General features: G+C 59.7%; 1 protein-coding gene across 5 annotated transcripts in view; it reads right to left on the bottom strand.

Moving 5' to 3' along the window:
• RARA (retinoic acid receptor alpha) overlaps positions 1 to 24,712 on the bottom strand; it is a 43,870-nt gene that overhangs the window by 11,160 nt on the left and 7,998 nt on the right. Inside the window, exons 1-2 of one of the 5 annotated variants that reach the window (XM_055316820.1) lie at positions 23,374 to 23,561; positions 10,786 to 11,330 (exon numbers count right to left, since the gene is read on the bottom strand). In XM_055316820.1, coding sequence (XP_055172795.1) covers positions 10,786 to 10,963 — 178 coding nt within the window. In that variant the 5' untranslated portion in view covers positions 10,964 to 11,330; positions 23,374 to 23,561. Of the gene's footprint in view, positions 1 to 2,154; positions 2,836 to 10,785; positions 11,331 to 11,576; positions 11,881 to 11,924; positions 12,459 to 23,373; positions 23,562 to 24,712 lie in introns of those variants that run through there. The other 4 variants (XM_055316837.1, XM_055316842.1, XM_055316828.1 and 1 more) reach the window with 4 other exon arrangements.

Genomic DNA, 24,712 nt, shown 5'->3' on the forward strand with positions numbered 1-24,712 from the left:
TGGACCCCTGGTCCTCCAGTGCCCCCAAACGGGGGCCATGAGGAGGGAGGCAAGGTCCCTGAGGCCCTGCAGGATTGAAAGGGTCTCCTCCCACCTTTGGTGCAGGTGGCAGGAGGCAGTGGAGGAGGAATGTCACCATAGGACCTCTACACACACCGTGGGGTTCCTCACAAGGCAGTGGTACACCAGACAGGGTCAAGTCACCGCCCCTCCCCCCCAGCAGGCTCTGGGTCTTTCTTGTGTCTCAAAACAACTCCCACACCCACCACTCCCAGCCCACAGCTAGGGGTTGAGCCCACTGGCACCCCAGCTGACATGTCCACACACTTATACAGGGACTGTGGGAACAGGGGAGCAAAGGCCTCTAGCTCTACCCAATCCCAGAGTATGTGGGAAACAGGCCTCCACTTCCCCTTCACCAGCCTCACCAAACCCAAGACTTGGACTCCATGCTCTGCCTCCCCCACCAGCGTGGGTCCAGGGAACCAGGAGGTGCCCCCTAGTAATAAAGGAAGAGATGGGGTTGAAGCTCAAGGTCTGATCCCAGCTTCCCCAATCCTCTGGCAAAGCGGCCAACGTGGTGGAGGGAATGACCAGGGCAGCTCCGCCCCAATTATCCCCCTGGGGAGAAACACCTTCCTCCACCTCTGGAGGATGGGAAGAAGGGTCCTGGATGTCACACCTCTTACTTCTCCCCTTTGACCAAACTCAGCCGACACTGGCACCCTCCCAGCCCTCCCACAGTTGGAAGCCTGCAGCCTGCAGCCACCCAGCCACTTGTCCCCAGAGGCAAAGGTCAGGGGGCTGGACAATAGGAAAGGCTAGGGGTGAGGTGGTTCTGGGAAGGGCAGAGGTGGGGTGTCTCTCCACTTCAGGTCTCTCTCTTCCTAGAGCCAAGGAGCTGGGGGCTACCCTTCAACCTTCTCCAATCTGCCAGGCCTCCAGGGACCCATTCCACCCCTCCTCCCTGGCAGCCGGTCGGGAGGGTGAGAGAAGCTCCAGGGAAGAGTGGAGCCCAGAGCAGGGAAAGGGAAGAAACCCGACCCAGGTAACAATAGCCCCCAGGCGCCGGCTCGCTCCCACCCAGGTACACTACCTCACCGCTGTGTACAAACACACCCAGGTGTGCACCCCAGGCACTCACAGCTCCCAAGGGTGCACCGAGCCCCTCCCTTCCAGAGGAGCCCCAACCCAGACGGAGGACAGTGGGAAGGTGAGCAGGCCACCAGGACTCTAGGGTTCTCATCGGCACCCCTCTTAGGGACAAGCCTAGCCTAGTGCAAGCCCCAACCCTAAATGTAAACAAGGTAACAAAAGGACACAGCTGGATTGGCAGGGATGCATCCCCTCATTTCCAAGGCAGCCCCAGACCCACAAAAACCAAACTCATCTCCCAGAGAACAAGCCAGATTCAGATTAGCAGGGAAGATTCTTCCTACCAGAGCCGCCTCTCCCCCACCCCCCACCCCCATTCCTGGGACAGAAACCTCAAAGATGCCAGCCAAGTGTCCAGGGCCAGAACGACCATCATACGGACAGGTGCCCCTCCCCAAGACGCAAGGGTTGGTTAGGATGGCAGACGGGTGTCAGATGAAGTTGCCCCTTCCTGCCACACCCCACTGCCAACACCAAAGACATGGAGCGGTCCCCTGACACCAACTCTAATGACACAAGGGCAAGGGCTGGGGGCAGCAGCTGTTGCACAAGAGGGGGGCTCTCCCCTAGGCTTTGACGGGTGGGATCTGGGAAAGAGGCCCCTCCTCCTCAGAGCAGCTTAGACAGGACCTGCACCCCACCCTCCCGGGTGGGAGAAAGAACCACTCTGCTGAGAAGCTACCATATTCCAAGCAGGAAGATATAAACTGGGGGCCAAAGGGCTTCGCTTCCCCTGCCACAGCTGGCAGGACAGAGGAGCAAACGTTTCCTGAAGGGAGAAAGCCCCAAAGTTCCTCAGCCCTGGTGTAACAGAAATAGCACCCCGGGCTTCTCGGAGAGTCCAATCGTCCGGGAAGGGCACCCCAGTGTCGAGTCTCGGCGAGTGAAGAGTAGAGACCCGACCCCACGACGCGCCAGGCCCGCACCCCCGGGGGACGGGGAGCGCCGCCGCCCCCCCTGGCCCAGCTCCTACAACAGGAGGGGGAGGCCGGTACCTACAGTGGTTTGAGCCATTCCAAAGCGGAGTCCGGAGCGGGGTGGAGTAGGGGCCAGGGGCGGGGAGCCCCTTCTCCGGGAGCAAACAGGCCCGGTTCTGGTTATAAAAATCCACCACAAGGAAGGGACTGGGGGTGGGGGTGAGCCCCCCCACTTCCACACTCTCGTACATCCTCCCCGCGAAGACAAGAGGTCGGGGCGGGGACGTCCTGCGCGCGGCCTCCCTCACTCCGCCGGCGGCGCCATCCGCGGAGAGCAGCTGGGGGGCGAGGGCCACGTACCCGCCCCCAGCCCCGGCCGCCACCGGAGCCGGGGCCGCCCGTCGCCCGAAGTCCCGCGTCTACGCGGCCGGCCGCTCCGCGGGTCCCAGGTGGAGAGCGGGGAAGTTGTGCGAGGGGGGAGGGGTCCTCGGCTCCCCCCGCCGGGAACGCCCGGCCGCGGCCCGGGAACTCAGCGGCCCCACCTCGAGGGGGGCCCCGTGGCGAGTCGCATGCTGTCCGAGGCCGAGGCCCGCGGCGCCCCAAGCGCGCCGGCCGGGGGCGGGATCGGCGCGGGCCGCGGCGGGCAGGGAGGTGGGGGGGCGCCGGGCGCTTCCTCCTCCCCGCCGGGGCTCCCGGGCTTCTCCGGGGCGAGGATTCCGGGTGGAGGTGGGGCCCCCGCGGGCTCCGCCTCCGCCTCCGCCAGGCCCGGGGCGGCCCGCAGACGCCGGAGCTCGGAGGTGCCGGCCGCGGCCCCCGCCCCCGCCCCCGCCCCCGCCCCCGCCCCGAGCCCGCGCGCCCCGCCCGGCGGCCCCGCCCCCGTCCCTCCGCGTCCCGTCCAGGCGCCGCCCCTGGCTTAACCCTTGCCCGGCGGGTCCGGCTGCCGCGGGCCAACGCAGGGAGCCGACGGGGAGAGGAGGGCTGTGGCGGGCGGGCGGGCGAGCGGGGAGCCCGGGAAGGGGGAGGAGACAAGGGGGGACGCACGGTGGGGAGGCCCGTGGGGAGGCCCCGGAGGAGGCGGCGGAGGACGGGCGGACGCCGGGGGCGCGCCGCGGCGGGGGCTGCTCGCGGAGGCGGCTGCTCGCGGAGGCAGGGGCGGAGGGGGGCGGAGGGGGGCGGAGGGGGGCGGGCGTCTCCCCCGTCCCGGTGCCGGCTCCCAGCGTCCCCGGTGGTTTGGTCAGTCCCCGGCCCGGCGCCGGTGGAGGCGAGGGGACGGGGCGGGGAGCAGGGGGTGGTCCCGGCGTCCTCCCCCAACACACCCCCCACCCGGGGGAGGCCCGGGCCTCATTTGCCTAATGCAATGCGGCTGAACTCTCGCTGAACTCGCCCGGCGGCGCCTCACCTCCGGGTGACCCACCCACCGCTGCCCGTGACATCACCCGCTCGCCAGCCCGCCCGCGGGGCTCGCCCTCCGGCCCCCGGCCCGCCCGCGCCGGGCGACAGCCCCGGGAGACGCGGAGGGCGGCGGCGGGAGGCGGAGGGCGGCCGCGCGCCTGGCCGGGCGTTCGCGCCACGAACGCGGCGCGCCAGGTGTCCCGGGTGTGACATTGTGCGGCTCGGGCGCGAGGCGGGTGAGACACCGGCTTGTGTCATTGTCTGTGACATCATGTGTGACTCCGGCGCCCGCCGGAACCCGACGCGCAGCGCGGAGGCTGGGGCACCAGCGCGTGCCGAGGGGGCTCTCCTGCCCAGCTCCGCGCGCTTCCGGCGAGCAGAGCCCCGCCCAGGGTGTCTCCCAGCGGCTGAACCCGGCCCGGGCCCCCAGCGCGCGGTCCAGCCACGAAGGGCTGAGAGGAGGGGCTGGGGCCTTCCAAGCTGACCACTTCCTCCCGGAAGCCCTCGGGATGCCTGTTTCGGTGGAAGAAAGGCCCAAGAAGGCGGGGATGTCCCTCTAGGGACAGGGTAACAGGGTATCCCCTTACTCCCACTGACCCTGCAGCAGAACTCCCTCCCTCTAAAAGGAGAGAGGAATTGACAGGCTTCCGAAGGACATCCGTCCCTCTAGAAGCCAGGTTCTTAACCTACGTTGTCACTGACTCCCCAAGCAGCTTCCAAGAAATAAGTGGGCATTATTCCTATTTTACATGTAAAGAAACTGAGGTCTCAGCAAAGCTAGCTGGGTTGTCCAAGTTCACAGTGCTAATAAAGGGCAAGTGAGTATTTGAACTTTCTGCTGCCAAAGCCCATATTTCCACCCTGCCAGGCTGATTCAAGAAAAAGTATTTTCTGAGCACCTCCTATGTGGATACTGTGGTAAGCCTGTTCTTGCATACCTTATGGAGCAATGGCCATTAAGCAAACAATCGCTGGTTCGTATATGTATATATACACATATATATGTAATTGCAAACTGAGGTAATTGGTATTATGAAACAACTATAGTATGCTTTGAAGAATTAACACAGGTACCTAAGTACTAATTTACATTGAAGAGTCAGGGAGGACCTCAAGGCAGAGACCTAAAGAAAGTTTAGAAGTTAGGCAAAGAGTAGGAAAGAATGTGGTCCCAGTAAAGGAAAGAGCCTGTGCAAAGGTCCTGGGGTTAGGGACTTGGAGGGGGATATGCTTTGTTCACGGCCCTGATAGAAGACTAGGAAGACAGACACAAGACCAGGCTGGAGAGGTGGGCTGGGGCAGATCAGGTGGGCTTGTTGGCCTCAATATGACTTTTTTTTTAAGAGAAGGTGTTTTTTTTTTTAATTATTTATTTATTCATGAGAGACACACACACACAGAATGAGGCAGAGACACAGGCAGAGGGAGAAGCAGGCTCCATGCAGGGAGCCCAACGTGGGACTCGATCCCGGGTCTCCAGGATCAGGTCCTGGGCTGAAGGCAGCACTAAACCGCTGAGCCACCCGGGCTGCCCTGCATTTTATCCTAAATGCAAGAAAGCTTCCAAACGGAAGAGAAGCAAGACCCGATTTACAGTGGTATAAGATCCTTCAAGCAGCTGTATGAAGAATGGATTGTAGGAGGGCAAGACAGACCAGTTAGTAGTTGCCACAACAGTCCAGGCAGCACAAACAAAGCAGGAGGAGGTAACAAAGAGGACTCTGGTGTGTGGCTTGTGCAACAGCGAAGTTCCCAAGACTGTTCCCAAGTACAGACGTCTACTGGCCTGGTGGACAGGTGGCTGTGGGGTGCCAAAGTGAGGTCCCACCTAAGTGAAGTCTGGGCTGCAGATGGAATGCTGAGGTCTGGGGCACATATGCAAGCCTTGGGCAGTGGATGAGTGCCGGGCAAGAGGGCAGACTGCTTCCACAGGCCTTGGTCTCTTTCCTCCCAAATGACATAGCTCCTGGGCACCAGCTATGTGCTAGGCTCTGTGGTCACTGCTGTGAGGTACTAAGGGATCTGAAACTGTCCCTGCCATCACAGACCTGGTAACTGGGGGAAAGATCTCCCAAATGATTATATTATAGCTCACGCAGGAATGGGGGGTGGGGTGGGAGAAGTCATTTCATGGTAGAGAGATGAGTGTTGGGAGAAAAAAAGATAAGGACCCACAGGCATTCAAAGGCGTGAGAGTGTCATGAGGAAGGGGGAACATCTGTGAAAATTTCTGGAAAGAGATAGTGTTCAGGATGTTCCTTAAAGGATGGAGAGGATTTCTGGAGCTGGAGAAAGAGAGAGGTCCAGGGGGAGATACCTGTTGTCTGCGGGCAACAGCAAGGTCATGAGGCAGGTCAGAGAAGCACACAGTGTCCTGGGCAGAAGACAGGGAAAGGAAGGGACAGCTGCCTGCAGGCCTGAGACCCATCGTCCTCTGCTGCTCCTTTGTCACAGTCCCCATAGTTCCTCCAGGGCTGAGTGCTTAGAGGCCCTCAGCAGGTGTGGGCTGAACTAAACTGGCCCCCACCTGTGCCAGGCCCCTTCCTGTCCCCAACCCCATCTGGAGGGGAAAACAAACCAGAAACCATGCGGCCTGGAGCCAGACAGACATTGGGTTCCAGTACAGGGTGGCTAGCCCCCAAGACACTGCCGAGCTCCATCCGCCTCGTCATTGCTACTCTTGCAGGGTACTTGAAGCTCACCCAGGCTCTCATCAGCCAGCAGGTCACCGTGGCCTCAGAGCAACTCATCCAGCCAGGAACGCATTAAGAGTCTTGCTTTAAAGAGGAGGCTACAGACTCAGAGGACGGGTGACCTGCCCAAGGCCACACGGGAACAGCTGTCCTTTTTAAGCCTTCTGCCCATGGGGCCTTGGTCTGTGGGCTGCTTGAGGTTCCCAGCAACCCAGAAATCAAAATGGGGTGGGGAGGGCCTCTATATCTGATTCAGCAGACAGAGGCTGATCTAGCCAGTCCCGCCTGGGAGACCCAGCTCCACTGGCTGTGCCTGACTCCATGGAGGAGGAGGGGGAAGAAGGTAGTGTGGGCACCGCCCCAGAGTGATCTGGAGAAGGGAAACACTTCCTCTTTCCATAGATGCTACTACCCCCATGGGCAGGCATGGCCTGCACTGGTACATCCCCATGGGCACGTGGCCCACAGCAGGAGGTGGACCTGATGTCTCAGGTCCAAGAGGACAGGCTTCCTTCCCAGAGTCCTGCCAGAGGGAACCCTTGCATTATCAGTGCTACATATAAAAGGTGAGGAGCCCATTCCCATTCAAAATCCCATTCAACAGTCTTTCGGCTGACTCTGCATCCTTGACCCCAGGAAAGGCATTGCTGGCAATACCCTCTCTCCCTGAGCTCTCCCTCTTACCGTCCAAGGAAAGAGTGGAGAGAAGGGAGGGACGGAAGACAGAGTCTAAGGGAAGGGAGGGGCAGAGGAGAGGAAGAGGGGGCACACCCCCGCCTGTCTCCCCAGTTTCCTCACTGCAAGTATCTGGGCAGAAAAGGGTCTCCTCTACTGATTGCTTCCAACTTCCCTGCCCCCACCCCACAAATTGAAACAAAATAATAACTGTGGCTTTTACACTCTGTTCCTACAGTGTCAGGGGGAGGGCGCCTCCTGAGCTCTGCAAACTCCCGGGGGCTGCAGCGGGCTGATTCGAGGGGTGGAGATGGGTGTGAACAGATTGTATCTGCAATTTCCAGGACAGGATGGAGCTCTGGCCCAGGCCTCTTAGCCTCTTTTCCCTCCAGCCTTCAGAATCCAAAACACAGAAGAGGGGGCGTGGCTTGGCTGCCTTCCCGACGCCCCCTACCGGGGGAAGGCAGGAGGTCCTCCGGCAGGAGTGGGCCTCAGCCACGCGGGAGGGGGGGCTCGACATTGGCACAGTCCCTCCCCAGGGGTGCCCCCACTCAGGAGTGCCCCTCACAATACCCTCCTGCAGCTGCTATCTGGATAGTGGACAACAGGTTGGCTTTACCACTCACTTAACCCGGTCATTTCGCCTCCACCCTCATGCCACTTCCTCATGTGCAAATGGGGATAAAGACCCTCTCCCAACATCACAGGGATTAAGGTTTGTAAAACAGAGAGAAAGTCGGGGCACACAGTAGGTGCTCCACAGATGTTAGCATCCCGTCCTCATTCTCACCAACCCCTACCTAGAAGGGGCCTGGGTCCCTCTTCGCTGTGGTAACGGACAGCACAGAATGAGACAGGAATGATGCAACAAGCAAAGGGCAGAGCTGAGGGCATTACGTTGGCGATCTTGCCTAATCTCAGCCTCTGCAGGAGGTTCTGGTCATATCCTTATTTTACAGACTAGGAAATGCACTCAGAGAGGTGATCCTCTGTAGTAGTGGCAAAGCCGGAACCCCAGCTACACCTGCCTGGAATTCCTGGAGTAAAGCAACCAAAAAGGCAGGCCAGTTTCCTCTCCAGCCCAGTCTGGCAGTAAGAACGAGAGACCCTGGCTTCCCCAAACACAGAGCACAATCCACACACCTCTCCCCCTTAAAGACTCTCTCTGCCCTAAGTCACAGCCCCCACCAGCACACAAACAGACACCCCCTCCCTGGCTCTGGATTTGATTCTCCCAAAACACACTCGACCCTCTGACCTCCTCACCCCCAACATACAAACCATTAACCCCCTTCCCAACACACACTCAGCCTTGACCACCCCCCCAAACACTCCTAAAACACACACAACCCTGACCCTCCTCACAATGCACACAGAATCCCAACCCTTCATAGTAAATAGCAGTCCTCAGATATCAAGCCCCAGGGGCTCTAAGGAGGTGGGCAGGGAATCCTGTACTATCTCTCTGGGCCTCCCGTTCTGGCTCCCTGACCCGAGGAAGACTAATACCCACCCCTACCCACAGTGACCTGGACCTGTCACTCCACAGACTACCGCATCTCTGAAGGGGACACCCAAGACATCCAAGGTCCAGCCTCCTCCTCATGTGGGAAGAGGAATGGGAAAGGGAGGAGGGATTATCCAAACATCTTTATTGGTAGAAAGTGGGAGGAAGGATCCTCATCTGTGAGGTTTCCTATGAAAAGGGTGACCGTTGCACCCTGCAGGAATGGGGGCCGCCAAGGTCTACCTCTCCTAGTAGCTGCCTGACCCTGGGCACCAGCCCCAAGGGGAGAGCAGGGAAATGAAGCTGCCTCCATTTCCAACACATGGGAATTTTGATCTGTCATGCTTCGCTATCCAGGAATGAGGAGCTTGGGTCACCAGGCCACCCGGCCCTGCACCAGAAGGAGAGAGATGCATGGCTCCCTGAGGCCCGTGGCTACACCTCTGGTCACAGAGGAGAAGGTCAGGGAGAAGCTCAGAAGCTAGGGGCCTGGGGAGGAAGAGAAGTTGTTTACTAGGAAGAGGGGAGGGCAGGGAAACCCACACACTCACAGGGGGCGGGAGCAGGAAAGGGGCATTGCCTAACCTGGGTGGGGAAAGCCAGAGAAGGCTCCACTTGCCTGAAATGTGGGCACCCCACCCTGAGGGGAGAAGGTTACCAGGGTGGGAAGTGGGGGACCCGGAAACCCTCCCCACCTCTAAGAAAGAGGAAGAAGCTTGCAACACTGAGAGGAGGGCATGGCATTTGCTCGCCTGACACAGAGTAGGCAAGAACCCAGGCCAGGCCCCAGGCCCTTCCAACTCTGAGCAGTGTCTGGGGCTCTGTTCCCATCACCGGAGGAAGGACAAGTTATCCCCAGGTACCAGGTTCTGAGCCTCTGTCTTCTCCCTCCCTAAAAATCCCACCCTGGCAGGAAGTAGATGCTCCAGTTTCACCCCAGCCAAGAATACAAAGTCCAGTCCCTGTAGACACAAGGAACCACAGATATGCGCACCCAAACCCCCGCAACTCTGAACCCAGCGACTGGCCTCCCTATTCGCCTAGCACAGACTGGAAGACTAGACCAAATCAGAGTTCCCTGACTCCCAGCTCACGGTGCCACCCGCCACTGCTGTGCAAGGACGGAAGAGAGGAAGGAAACAGAAGATGGAGTGTGAATGGCCTGGCATGGAAACACGCAGTACCTGCCTGCCCCCTCGTCCCAGGCCATGAGGCGGGGGAGCCTCTGGGTCCCCTCCAGATGGGAGGCCCCTGCTCCAGCAGCCGGTGGGGCCTGGGAGGGAGGGGCTGTGGCGGAGCCAGAGGAGGAGGTCCAGGAAGCGGTGGTGGCGGTGGGCAGACGGCCAGTGCGGGCAGCGAGGCGCCCAGCCAGGGCCTGCCCCAGGGACAAAGAGACTCCCTGGCTCCGGGGAGAGAGCGCTGCCCCCACACTGAGAAGGGGACACTGACCCAGCCCAGCCGGGCACACAGGGCAGTGGTGCCAGGCGGCTTGCCAGTGGCCGTGGGAGGGGCAGTGGGTGCCCGGGGCAGGGTGTTCAGTCCCTGCCCGGCAGGAGAGGTGGGACACGTTTCCCAGGTCAGCAGCTGACCAGCTAGCCGGCTGTCCATGGCCCATTCTGCTGCTTCCAACCCCTCCCGCCCCAGGCCAGGCCCCAGCTCCCTCCTCCCCCTCCCCACCAGCCCTGGCCTGGTGCCCAGCTGGGCCCTGGGGGCCAGAGTTACTGTAAGCGGCCTGGCAGGCCCGAGGCCTGGACTCTGCCAGCTGGCCATAGCTGCTGCCACCTCCCACTACCTGGCTCAGCCAGCCGGGGAAGGGTACTGAGACCCCTGTCCAGCCAACAGGCGACCCCCATGGCAGAGGGTGGAGTCACAGAGAAAACACAGGCCCTGCCAAGAGCATGCATGTGTGCACAGCCAGAGTCCAGGCTGAGCGCCACCTCCTGGGACACTGGCCCCAGCCACCAGGCAACCGTGGGCGGAGCTGGCCGGCGGAGGGGGGGGTCTAGCCGCCCTGGCAGTCTACTCCTTCAAGCCTTTTCCCTCAGAGGCACTGGCTGGGGTGGGGTGGAGGTGGGGTGCCACTCTCACTTGAGTTGCCATTTCCACCAAATGTCGAGAGGTTTGTTTACCCGCCTCCAGCCTCTGTGTCCAGTCCCTGGAGCTATTTATAAGGCCCTCAACGGCACAGCACAGGAGAGGGCGCCAGGAGCCCTGAGGAACAGCACTGTTGCATCTCTCTCTCTCTCTGCTGCCCCCCCCCCCCATCAAACATGACCCCTGTGATCAGCCTACAAGCCTTTCATCCTTGGGTACTGCCCTCAACCCCAAATGATGGTTCCCCCCCCCATCTAGAGTAGATGTGGCCTGAAGAGGAACAGATGTGCCCAGAGGCCCGCCACCCCTCCACGCAGTCCCCTCCCCCCGAGCCTCCTGCCATCCCACTTACTGGCTGGGGATGGTGTGCTATAGCCGCTGACTGGGAGCTGGTGCTGGAGAGTGGTCAGTGCGCCTGGCGGTGAGAGTCCACCCAGCATAGGTGGGAAGAAGAAGGCGTAGGGGGGCACTGGGTAGCCATTGAGGTGCCCTCCCCCAGGTGTTGGGCAGGAGCTGCTGTTGCTGGCCATGCCAAGCAGCCACAGTCAGAAGGGCAGGCAGACAGTCTAGCAGAGGAGGCTCTGGCGGGCTTCAGGCCGCCCCTTCTCGGGGCATGGGGCCTGGGCCCAGAGGGGGGTTGGGGTGGTCAGCCCACCCCCCCTTCTGTCCCGTCGCTGCCGTCCAAGGCCAGCAGGCTAATCTCAGCCTCCTGGATCCCCCACTCTAGCTGGGGGCTGGGTATGGGGGGATGTCCCAAGAGCTGGTCCTTTGGTCAAGCAGTTCCGTGAGGCTGGCACTTTTCTGGGAAGGTCCAGAGCTGGCCTTCAGGACACCGAAGTCGATGCCTCTCCTAGATGGGCCCTGGCTAGGCAGCTGGGGGGGCCATGTCCTGGGGCACTGCAGAAAAAGGAAAGACAGGTGAGTGGGCACTGAGGAGCAGGGACACGGGCATTCCCCGTGGAGCTCCCCAACCTGGGCGGCCGGAGATTTTCCCGTGGCACCCGGCTGAGTAGACAGCTGGCACCACGCCTGGCTGGCAGAGACAGCCCGGGAGCAGGGCCCAGACACTGCTGGGGATGGCAGGCTAGCACAGCCAGGCTGGGGAGACGAGGACAGGGCCCAGAGCCACAAAGGGCCTCTCACCCACAGTCCTGAGGGGAAAGGTCAGGGTCTGCCACCCCAGAGGATCCTTGTAGCACAGGCAGGCAGCTGGGCCTCCTCCCCTCAGCGTGGGTTACCTGAGGTCAAGATGCAAAGAACCCGTGTGCTTGAGGGGAGGGGAGGAGGAAAAGCCGCTTCCCTAAAGCATTGGCACTTCTCAGAAAAATGACTCCTGGGCCAGCGGGACCTCTTACACCACTTCCCCCCAAAATCCAAGCCCCAGCACCCCAGATGGGTCTGTCCCACAGGCTCAGGGAGGAGGCCCACTGCCATACACACAAATGGGGAAATGGGAACCCAGGACTCCTGGGTGTCACCTCTGATGCTTACCAGCATGATGGGCCACCGGTGGGCAGTGTATCAGGAGGGCAGGGACTGCCCAGGGTGGAAGCCCCTACCCCCCAGAGAAGGAAGGGGTGGGGGGACTAGCGAACTCAAAGTTCACCTGCACGCTCTGTGTGTGGAAGCCACATCCCCGGATGGGGTGGGAGGTGGGCACAAGATGAAGGACCGGGTACCCCCGGCCCCGACATCCTGGACACAGATCCATACCCTGTTTGAACAGCTGAGACCGGAGGACACCACGTGCTAACACCACAGAGCAGAGAGAGAAAGAGCTGAACCCCAAGATGCCATGACACAGACAGAGAGGCAGCAAGCAGAGCAGAGAGAGATGGAAAAAGAAAAGCATCCATAAAAAGATGCTTCAAATCAAATCCACTTGGGGTATAGGATATACACAAATACATGTGCATGGATATATTTATTTATACACGAATACCTATACATGTATACATGACATATATATGACATTATATATATGAAAAAAAAAAGAAAGAGAGAGAGAAAGACAAAAACATAGCCATTTAAAACCACAATGAGGGCAGCCCGGGTGGCTCAGCGGTTTAGCACCGCCTTCAGCCCACGGCCTTATCCTGGAGACCCGGGATCCAGTCCCATGTCCGGCTCCCTGCATGGAGCAGGCTTCTCCCTCTGCCTGTGTCTCTGCCTCTCTCTCTCTCTCTCTCTCTCTCTCTCTCTCTCTCTCTCTTTCTCTCTCTGTCTCTCATGAATAAATAAAATCTTTAAAAAAAAAAACTAGTAAGTGTTGGCGAGGATATCGAGAAACTGGAACCCTCATCCATGACTGGAGGGAATAATAAAATAGGAGATTGCTTTCTTTCTTTTTAAAGATTTTACTTATCTATTCATGAGAGAGAGAGAGAGAGAGAGAGAGAGAGAGAGAGAGGCAGAGACACAGGCAGAGGGAGAAGCAGGCTTCATGCCAGGAGCCCGACATGGGACTTGATCCTAGAACTCCAGGATCACGCCCTGGGCCAAAGGGAGGCGCTGAACCACTGAGCCACCCAGGGATCCCCAGGAGATTGCTTTAGAAAACGGTGTGGCAGTTCCTAAAATGTTAAACAGTTATATTATGATCCAGCCATTCCCTTCCTAGGTATCTATTCGAGAGATAGGAAAACCCAAGTTCACACGAAAACTTGTACATGGTTGTCCATACCAGTAGTACTCATAATGGCCAAAGAGTAGAACCAACCCAAATGTCCATCAAGTAATGGACACATGTGGCATCAATGGCACAAAATGTTGTGCCCCTATATGGAAACTTATTCTGTCAAAGGAATGACGTACTGATACAACATGGACACACCTCAAAAACCTTACACTAGTTCTAGAAGGCCATATACTGACGAGTCCATTTATCTGAAATGTCCACAGAGCAGACCAATCTATAGACAGAAAGTAGGCTGCAGTTACCAGGGGCTAGGATATGGGTCTAAGGGAAATGGGAGGTGACTGCTGATAGCTATGAGGGCGCTTTTTGGAGTGATGACAATTTTCTAAAATTGATTGTGGTGACAGTTGTGCAATCTGTGAGTATACAAAAACCACTGAATTGTACACTTTAATGGGTGAATTTTATGGCATGTGAATTACATCTCAATAAAGCTGTTAAGAAAGAAGAGAATGCCTGGCTGGCTCAGTCGGTAGAGCATGCAACTCTTGGTGTTGGGGCCGTAAGTTTGAGTCTCATGTTGGGGGTAGGGTTTACTTAAAAATAAAAAATATTTTTAAAAAAGAAGAAGAAAGGAAGGGAAAAAAGAGAAGAGAGGAAAAAATGAAAGAAACAGGGCCCCAGAGACCCAAACTAAGGACTGCCTCTGTGCCCAACCCCTCATCCTCCACCCCCACCCCCACCCCTCAGCCCAAGCTCAGGCCATCCCAGGTTCTAAGCACCAGGCTCCAAGCTCAGACCTGGAGTCCAGAGGACATGCACACGGCCAGCGTTTGGCCAAGCACCATGCCTGGGATGGAGGAGTTCCTGCCAAGGCCACTGTGGACAAGGCCAGGACTTCTGGGCCCAGCTGGCCCAGGCTGAGGGAGGGGGAGGCAGGGACAGGTACTTGCTAGGGAGGGGGCAGCTCCCTCAGGAGTGAAATCTGGACCTTGTTAATGACCATGATTTTTACTGGCACTAATTATGACAACCATAAGGCCTCTCTCCTTACTCCTGGATGAGGTGCCCCCTTCCCTCCCCCAGGCCCCTGCCTGATTCCCTCCCAGGCTGAGAAGGCTGACGTCAGAGGAACAGGGGCCCCACCCATCGGGCCAGCTGCCACTCCAGCCCCCCCACACCCCTGTGGGGCCCCACACAACGGGAACTCTCAAGCTGAGGGAGCCAGGCAAGGGAAGGAGGGGTTGGCTGAGCCTCATCAGCGTTGACAGTCAATCTCTCTCTCTCTCTCTCTCTCTCTCTCTCTCTCTCTCTCTCTCTCTCCTCTCTCGCAGAAACTCACTCACGCAGGCCTATGGAAAGCATGTCTGGGTGGGCAAGAGCATGCTTGCGCGCCCTAGCCTGTGTGTGTGCGGGCACGCACGTGAGGGAACCCAGAGATATCATCTCTCCACACCTGGGCCTCACCACACAATGAACACGGTTCGGGGCTTGTGTGCACGGAGCCAGGACACAACTCCCGGCAGACACACAAGTACAGCCCCACGGTTGCCCACTCTGCGTATTCCCGGGCCCTCCCGCGGCCCAGCTGGCCTTTGTACCTGCCTTCCTGCACCAGGCCCCAACACACACACTGAGGCGCGCCCTCTGACAAACACTCAGGTGGGTCCAGGTCCATACGGGGGCCTGCCTCCCTGAGGTAAGGCTTGGGAAGCCAAGGCCCAAAAAGCCATTCACTCCAGAACCTAGGCATCCCAACCCAGCTTCTGGGGCAGGGAGGGGAGATTCAGTCAATCCAGTTTAGACCCTCTGCATTCCACCCTGGCCCCCAGAGGAGAAATAACTATAGCCACCTCCATGCCTCAACTCTGCCCGTGAGGAGTGTGAGGAGTTAGTTTTTTTGTTTTGTTTTTTTTAATTTATGATAATCACACAGAGAGAGAGAGAGAGAGAGAGAGAGAGAGAGAGAGAGAGGCAGACACAGGCAGAGGGAGAAGCAGGCTCCATGCACCGGGAGCCTGACGTGGGATTCGATCCCGGGTCTCCAGGATCGCGCCCTGGGCCAAAGGCAGGCGCTTAACCGCTGCGCCACCCAGGGATCCCGAGTGTGAGGAGTTTGACATGGAGTTTGACACCAAGCTTGGAAGCCCCGCCCCACCAAACTCACACCCCAGGGAGAGACCGAAAGGCCTACCCAACCCCATCAGAGCCTTACTATCCCTAACCCAGCACAGCCTGCAAACTCTGGTACACAGTTACTCAGCTCCCCGGGGAGGGCCTTGGGCCATGGGAGGAGGTAAAGGTCACAGAAATGGGCCAAGAGCCAGGCTAGCCAGGGAACAGGGATGGGCGAGGGCAGGGATGATGGGGGCAGGGGCAAAGAGCACAGGCCCTGCCTCATCCCTCTGGAGCCATGACCCTTGGGGAGGCACCTGAGCCCCAGCTCCCTGCACCCAGGGGTAGGGAAGACACAGTCAGAGAACTGAAACCAGCACCAAAGAAAGGGAAAACAAACTACCCACATCCAACCCCCCCATACCAGCTCTACTGCCCGTGTGCACCCTCCCTCAAGGGAGAGAAAACCACAGGCCCACACCTCCAGTAGATTGAGCCTGGTCTGGGTACTGTAGAAAGGAGGGCCCTCACTCCCCAAAGGCGCCAGGATCCCTCACCCACTGTCAGGCATCCCCAGCTGTCCCCAGACTCACACCTAGGAAAAGGCAAGAGCTGGTTGAGCCATAAAGATGGGAGAGAGAACAAGAGATCTGAAAAGTCAAATCTCAGCTCTGCCACTCTGGGTGACCTTGGGCAAGTCACTTAACCTCTCTGAGCATCTGTTTACCGGCTTGGGAGCTGCCACCCTCAGCAACTGGGGGTGTGGTTTCAGACAGTCTGGAAAGCATGTAGCACAGCCCTAGGCGCACAAGAGGTGCTGGGCAGCAGGGCCCCTCTCCACCCACCTCTCACCACACCCTGTGTCTCCCTGGCCCATGAGTCTGCTCCTCCTTCCTGCTCCCCGAGCAGTGTGATAGACAGGCCCCGGAGAGAGAGTTACCCACTTCCCAGGGTCTGCTTCCCCCCAGACTTGAGCAGAGGGATGTGGGTGAGGGGTATTCAGCTGTGGTGGAGGCCCAACCACAACCCTTTCCCAAATTCCCTTCTTTCATCTTACAAACCAAAAAAAGGGAAACCTTTGGATTTGGGGAGGGGAAGAGACTGTTTCCTTTCCTAGCCCCAGAGAAGAGGAGCCAGGGGTCCCAGACCCTGCTGGGCCAGCCTCCCTTCTTCATACACTCCCTCCTCTCAGCTCCCCAGGCTCCCCTGCCACAACAGCTTCCAAGGAACAGGAGTCAGGCAGTCCCGGAGTGGGGAGAGACCAGGACCTGGGGAGCTCAAAAGAAGGGGAGACAGGGGCTTTCCTAAGCATTCTAGACAGTCCATGAATCATAGGCAAATGGCACCCAAAGCTCAGCTCAACTTGGGTCGGGGGCTGAGGGCCACAAAGAACACAAGCCCTGGTAGAAACAAAGACCTGCCCCTCTGAACCCCCTACCCTACCAGGAGCTGGCAGGGCAGGGCGGGACATTGCCCATTTCAAACCAGAACAGTGGGCTGGAACTATTTATAAACTTTCCAGGAAAACAGACACACACACACACACACACACACACACAAAGCCACAATTCTCCCCTCCTTCAAGTTCTTCAGATCTTCAGGAAGTTTAGGGAGTGATGACACTGTTCCCTCTTTCCCTCTTCACCTTTCTCCCTCCTGACAAATCTACAATCCGGCCGCTCTGGTCATCTGTTCACCTTTTTGCTCAGCAGGGTCCCAGCTGCAGGGAGCCAGCCAGGCCAGCCCCACTTGGAGAAAGAGATCACTATCCCCGGGCAGGGCCTGACAGGGACCACCTGGACTGTGCTGAGACTGGGACAGGTGCAGGGCACTTCTTCTCTGCCAGACACTTGGAGCCCCAGACCTGCCTCACTGGAGCTAGGACTTGGTTGAAAACCTGCCCCAAACATGTGCAGGCCCTGAGCACATCTCCAGAGGGGGCTGGGAGGGAGGCTGAAGTCTAGCATCACCCTCTAGATGCTACCACTGCCCAACTGCCTCAAGATGCAGCACTCAGTCCCAGAAGAGTGGGTGCGATGTGTCCTCCATCTGTGCCCCACCTGGCCCAAGGTTCTGCCCCAGCGACACAGGACCACCTGACACCCACGTGCCACCAGCTCAGCAGCAACTGAGCACCAAGTAGAAAGGGCAAGTGGACAAGCCCACACCCAGGACAGGCCAGGTTCTGGGAGGAGGAAATGGTGGTCTCTGAGGGCACAACAGTGCCTCTGACTCCTGTACCCTAGAGGCCCCTGGGAGACATGCTTGGGACCTCCGAAGCTCAGAGTGCCTAAGGGGCCACCCAGAACCCACGGGGTCTTCTTTTGGCACAGAGAGTAGGTGAAAGGGCAGGGGCCAGCCCAGGCCCCCAGGAGAGGGAGCACCCTACAAGGAAGGAAGAAAACAGGAAGAGGAAGAGATGAGCCTGCTGAAGCCACAGCCAGACCACAGGAGTGTGTGGACCAAACAAAGGCACCTCTGTCTGGATGGGGGACCAAAGGGGCACAGACAAAGGGGACCCCCCAGCTTGGAAACCACCGTTCTCATTCCCAGCCTGGCATGGGGCTTTCCCCACCCTCACCTTGGCAAGTGCCCCCTCACCACTCGTCTGCCCACTCCACCATGCAGGAAGCCCAGCTCTCTCACAATGGGAGCACACAACAAGGGTGTGGGTGTGCGTATGCATGTGCGTGCGCACGTGTGTGTGTGTGTGTGTGTGTGTGTAAAACATTCCCCTCCCTCCCGCCCATCCCCTTAGCTCTGCCCTAAAGCTGAGACTGCCAGATTCCAAATCCTAAGGCAGATAGTCAGCAGGACACGGCACTACCAGCCCCCTCCCAGTACCCCTCCCCGGGGACCCAGACTGCAGGGAAGCTGGAAACGCCCCCCCTCCTGCCTCAGGATATCCTTTTGGCTCTGACCCCAGACTAGGCCTGAGTCAGACTGTACCCCGCCCCATACTCCCCCATCCATCGACCCCCCAGGAACTTCCTATGCTACACTGGCCTACCAGCTGGGGGTTAGAACTAGGGGGAATCTCTTCTCTTCTCCATCTCTGGCTGAAGAGGGAAACCCACAAGGGGGTGGGAAGAATGGGTCACAAAGTCTCATGGCCTTCCCCTTAGAGCACAGGGCCTGCACATTCAGGGAGAAGCTGTGTGCAGGGGGGAGGATGGTCTGCAGATCACCACCTCCCCACCGCCGGACTCACACACAACCTGCCCAGAGCCTTTTCCCACTCCAGCCTGTACCCCAAGAAATCAGAGGAGCTCTCTGGGGAAGGTAGTTTCCATGAGAACGCAAGATGGAAGAGGGTCCCAAAGGTAAAAGGAGATAGGGAGCAGAGGTTCCACGAAGCTCTGTGATGATGCATCTTTAAGGCAGCACCACCCAGGCTGGAGGACACAGGGTCTGCAAAATCCAGTCAGACACAGTCAAGCACAGCCAGACACGGTCACACTCCCCCCAACATTTGGTCTAAGTAGGTGGCTATGACTCCTTCCCACAGACAGAAGTCTGGGGGGGCCCTGGGGGATCCGGGGCATCAGAGACCACACACACTCAGCCCGAAATAGCCCCCAAAGCAGGTCCCCCAAGTGCCCCCCCCAACAACTGTGGGCCTGAGGGGGAGGGGCAGCTCCTTCCCCACAAGAACCAGGGTAGTGCCCACGGCAGCCATCTCCATGGCAACCAACAACAAACATCCCAGGAACCACAGTGGGACAGGAAGTGACAGGCACGTGACAGGAAGACATTTTTTTCAGCGTGGGGGGGGACGGTGATGATGATTGTTAGGGGCCCCGGAGAATCAGCTGTCCTCTAAGTTTCCTCCGCTGGGGCTGGAGGGCCGGGGGCCAGCGGAAGGGGGTGACCCCCCCAGTGCCAGCGCGGGGTGCGAGGCTGGTGGCGGGCCTGCCGCGCCCTCCCTCCCGGCCACCGCTCACGGTCCCCCCTGCCCCCCGCCCCTCCGCTTCCTGCCGTGACTAGAGATCAGAGAACTCCCCACCGCAGCTTCCCCTTCTCAAGTCTCGATTCCTGGGCTGGAGGTTTCACCGTGGGCCGAGGGACAGAAGGAAGGAGGGCTGGGGATCTGCGGTAGGACCCGGGGGACAGAGGCTCCGGGGGAGGGGCCGGGAGGGAGCCACTCCTAGGTAGGTGTGTACACACAGGCACACAGCGAGTGGGTCACAGTGACACAGGCCGGGGCACCGTGACATGCGACATGCGGAGACTGCCTGACCTCAAGCAGCTCAGGGGAGGGGAGCGGAGCCATTGGATCCAGTCCGGGCGCCCCAGTCCAGCCCTGTCCTGAGCCTCCGGGTTCATCCGAGGCAGCTCCCCGCCGCCAGACGGGCGAGATCCCAACTGTACCCAGCCCCCGCCGCCTCTCCCCTGCCTTTTGTGCTGAGGAATCCCCCCTCCCTGCTCCAAGGTGCCCGCCCAGACGAGGGCACCTTGGCGGAAGGTGGGGGGAATGGAACCTCCCTCCACCCCCCTCCCCTTCTCTGCAGATGTCCCAGACTATATTTAGCCCAAACCGGGCGGCCAGCCAGACCCAGACTCCCCACTGGTCGGGAGCTGAGCTCCCAGTTTTTATGCAATTAAAACATTAACAGAGAACCACCCCCATCCACAACCCCCATGCCCCCCAGCCCTCCCAGAGCAGCAGAGCTCAGTTAACTTAAACAAGGCCAGGCCAGCTCTGCAGCCAGTGAAGGGGGTGGGGGTGGGAGGGGGGCTGTCACTGGGCAAACAGTAATAAACTCATTCCTTTGCCTATCTCCCAGGCCCTGCCCCCACAGGCAGGATTGGGACATCATCCATGGGATCAGGTTGACACTTGGGGGGGGGGACAGGCTTTCCTTGTTCCGGCCGGAAGGGAAAAGCATATCCAGTGGGGGGGGGTTGCCTGGTTGCAGAAATTCCACCTGTCATTTTGTAGCCCCCTCCATGGCCGGCTCCAGTTACAGGGCTGGGGGTTGGCAACAGGTGCTGGCCAGGCTGGCAGCAGTCTAATCCCCCACCCGCTCCCCAGGCCGACAGTGGTGCCTGGAGGTCCCGGCAGGGGCTGAGCAGACAGGATGCTGGGTAAAAGAAGGAGCCATCACTGCCAGGCAGGTGGAGGTGGGGGGCAGCCCGAGGCCCTTCTGTAAGACCTGGCTCCCTGGACTCGGTGACGAGTGTCAGAGAGTCTGGAGAAGGCAGGGAAACCTGAGTTCTCCAGCACCTAGTTCATTTCCCCAGGATGCCAGGCAGGCGGGCTAGAGTGTGGGAGGTCTGCCTGCCTGCCTCTTCCTCCTCCTCCTCTCCAAATTCCAGGAACAGGCAAGGGAGGCTCCAGTTGCGGAGAGAGAGGGAGAGCAAGCAGGCGGTCCCAGCTTGGGGGGGAAGGGGGGGCGGGGACTGGAGCGGCAGGCCAGATCCAGACGAGCAAGAGACACCCACACCCGAGCCAGACTGGGGACAGACACACCGACGCTGACACATTCACACACTCTGGGCCTGGTCCCTGCACGCCGCCCACCCTGCAGGGACACCCAGACACTCTCAGCCAATCCTGCCAATCCCCAGAACACTCCCTGGACACACACGGAGATCCAGGCCCTCGCCCCCACCCTCTATCCCCCTACAAACCGTGTGGGCTCTAGACAGCAGCCAGAGGGTGGAGAGGGAAACAGAGGGAAGAAAGACAGCAGGCATCAGAGGAGATGTGCAGCCAAAGCCCTGGGAGCTGGGGTATCAGTTGCCACACTCCTTTCCCAAAACCCAGTAAGTCAAGACAACCCTGGTCGTCTTGCCAGGGACCCTGCCAGCTTCCCACACTCCCGAAAACCACTGCCACCAGAAAGGGGTGTGGGGCGCCGGGCAAATGGAGATGTTCATTAGTCACGGGGATAGGATTACCTTCCCCAGATGCCCACCACCCTAGATCCCAGATACTGCTCCTAAACAGACCCCCAGAAAGGCCCAAACACATCTACCCCTCAGCCCAGCCCAGGTCTCGCCCTGCTCTGCCCCAGACCATGCTGCCCAAACAAATGAGAGGGAACTGGGCACTGAGGTTTTATATTTTGGAGCAGGCCCCACCCTCATGTCACACAGTTCTGAGAACTAGAGAACCTAGAGTCTGAGCAAGAAGTAGGTTGGGGGAAAGGTCCCAGAGGACAGAGCCAGCTTCTAAGACCAAAGTATTTAGGGAAGGGAAGCTGATTAATTGGGATCTGGGTCAATGCCCCCAAAACAGACTTGAAGGGCCACTCAGACCATGTCCTCTCCCCCACACCATATGGGGTGGCAGGAACCACGTCATGGCACATGTGGGTGACTATGCCCAGCGGGGGAGGCACAGGGGTGATCAGGATGGGGCTGCCCACAGCTAGCTTCCTGCCAGGCTGCCACATGGTTGGGAGTAGGAGGTGGACCAGAGAAGTGTCCCAGAATGGTAGCACGGGCATTTAGGGTCAAACGAAGGATGGAGATTTGGGGGTTATAGGAGGAGGTGGCCAAGATGAAGCCATTCCAAGTCATTCCGAGGGTCTTCTCAGAACTGCCGCTTCATCTGCAGTGCCCTCACTAGTCTCGTAGGGAAATTCCTGCGGTGACCATTTTGTGCACGTTCACTCACACCCTCAAAGTCCAAAGCTAAGAGCCTCAGCTCCCAGGGGCCTACTGCAGTCTGACCCTAGTGACCGTTCCCGTCTCAGGACCAACCCTCCCAAGCAAAATGACTTCTTAGCCCCTCCCAGTGCACTAACATCTTTTCATAGCCACAACCTCCCTGACCACCCCCCTTCCTCCAGCTCCAAATACTCTTTCTCTTGTTCTTCCCCCAGACTCATCCCCACCCCCCATGGGGGAAGCCCCAAGGTGCTAAGCCACCTCCACTCCAATCTGGGGCTTCCCCGGCCCAGCCACTCCACTGAGAGCACACGGCCCTGGAGGAGAGTTTGGGGCTTGAGCCCACTTTGCAGCAAGACCTGGTGCCCTTACCAAACTACTTCCCCAGAACGACCCTGCCCTGTGACCACTGCAGCCAGGGACGCAGACAAGAGACATCCCTGAATCTCCCACCCAGGGAGCTGGAGAAGGGACAGTGGTCAGGAGCAAAAGCGAGGGGGAGTTTGCAGCAGAAGGTGGGGGAGTGCTCTCAGGAACAAGTCCCTCTAAGAACATATACATACACATGTGCACACAGCCCACAGGCAGAAGGCAATCTGGTAAAAGAAGAGGAAGCTGGCACCAGGTGAGTGGGGAGGGTACCCCACCACGCCAGCTCACGGGCATCCTATCCAAGAGAGGATGGACAGAGGCAGGGAAATGTCTCCCAAGGCTGTGGGGCTTTTGCTGCCTGACTTCCAGAGGGGTTGGTCCCCATCCCCAGCCTAGCACACTGGTGGCCTGCCCCCCTTCCCACCGAGCAGCCTGACAATAGGGCAGTGCCCAGAGAAGAGAGGGGGCATAGCCAAGCCGATTTTCCAGCGCCCCCCCCCTTCCACATACACATCTGGCTAGCAGCTTCCCCTCCTCGTGGGTGGCACCAAGTCCCAGACATCCTCAGCAGAGCAAAGACAACCAGCCCATCCCGCCCTCCCCTCGCCCCAGAAAGCTTCCACAACCCCGGGGTGGCACCAGACCCCAGAGAGCTGCCTCCCCTGCCGGCTCGGCACTGACTCCCGAACCCGAGCCGGTCGGCTCCCCTCGCTCCACGGGGGACACCAGCTGAGCGGGCCCCGCCCCCAGGCGGCGGCTCCGGTGGGGGTGGGCCTCCGGGCCGATTCTCCCCAAACCACAGGGCAGCTCAGATAACAGCAGGGAAAGGAGGGGGCTCGTCCGCTGGGCATCCGATCTCTCCCCAAACAGGTTTGAAAGTCTTTTTTGTTTTGTTTGTTTTTGAAGAGAAAGGGGAGAGGGAGTGGGAGTTCCCGGCGCCGGGGACACGCGCGGAGACAGCCCCAGAGCCTCCCGGCTGCGCGCGAACCCTCGGGCGCACAGCGGCGCGCACACCGGGCTCCCCACCCCGGGCTCGGCGGCGGCGGGCGGGGAGCCCAGGAAACCCCGGGCTCCCGTCGGAGGCCGCCCGGCACCGCGTCGCCGCCCGCAGCTCCCGTCAGGGGGCAGGCCGCGGGGCCCCGATGCCCGATGCCCGCGGTTGCCGGGGGCTCTCCAAAATCCCCGGGCAGAGGTTACCTCGCAGCGGGAGGAAGCAGTCCGTCCGGGGCGCCCGCGGGCTCGGCGTCTGCCCTGACCCTGAGCCTCGCGGCTGCTAAGCGTCAGGGGCGCGGGGTCCCGGGAGAGGAGCCGTCTGGGGGGCCGCGGCTCAGGGGCGCGGGGCGAAGGCAGCGGCCATGGCGAGTCACGTGCGGAGGCTGAAACTTTACCCGGAGCCCCAGACGGGGGGGGGGGGGGCGGAGGGTACGGAGCGGGAGGGGAGGCCCTCTCCCCCCCGACCCGCCTCCGCCCGCCCACTGACCTATCACCAGCCAGGGGCGGGCCCTCAGGATCACGCCCCCCCTCCTTAACCGACCCGGGGAAGGGCGAGTCTTAAAGGAGACGTGCCCAACAGAAGGCTGGACCGTGGGAATCCAGGAGAATTCCCTCCCTCTGCCCCAAAAGGAGAGATTCGGAGCGAGGAGGAGGAGAAGTTCTGCGCAAAGAATGGGACGAGGGCTCCGTAGAGAAAGGACAGCAGCCTGTGGTACCGCGCTGCTTTGCCCCCAACCACACCCACACTGGCAGGGGCACGGATCACGCACACGCCCCACACACCTTCACCGGGGAAGAGGGCGTGATGTGGAAGTGAATACAGGGACTCTGGCGCTAGCCATCAGGCCCCTGACTCCTACACTTATAATCCTCCAGGGGTCAATCGGACCTGAGAGCTGTGCGACCTTGAATTAAGTCGCTTCCTTTCTCTGAATCTTAATTTTCTCATCTGCAAAAAAAAAAAAAAAAAAAGGAAGTGCAAGAGTAGGGAGACCTCCCTCGAGTAATGACTCTTCTGCTCTTCCCCCAAACACCTCTTCAGCTCGAGCGGGTCGGAGGAAGTCGGGCCCAGCCCAACCCGTCGGCGGCGTCCCCTCGCCAAGCCCCCTTCCCCTCCAAAGGGCAGTGGCCCTTGGATCTCCCAGGAGGCTAGCAGGGGGCGCTCAGGAGCACCCCTCCGTGCTTGAGGGCTCTCGGACCCCCGCTGCTCTCTCCTGGACCAGGGCTGGAGGAGCCAGGAAAGCTCACGTTCTGGTTCTAGCGAGGGGGGTGGGGGGTCAGATCTGAACCACTGTGCATCTGCAGAGACCCCAGTCCCCCAACACAGCCACAGGCCGCTCCGTTTGGACGGCTCCGGTCCCCACCTCTAGCAGCCTACTGGGGGATGAAAGAACAATCACAGAGGAACAACACTCCCCCCCCGCCGCGCCCCGTCAGAGAAGTGGCCACAAGTGCCCCCACAGGACTTCCCACTGGAAGGGGAAGTGTCACACTCCCAGGCCTCCACCCCAGCGACGAAGAGACTCTCGGCCTGACCCGGCTG

Source organism: Nyctereutes procyonoides, unplaced genomic scaffold, assembly GCF_905146905.1.
Source record: "Nyctereutes procyonoides isolate TBG_1078 unplaced genomic scaffold, NYPRO_anot_genome, whole genome shotgun sequence".
NCBI lineage: Eukaryota > Metazoa > Chordata > Mammalia > Carnivora > Canidae > Nyctereutes > Nyctereutes procyonoides.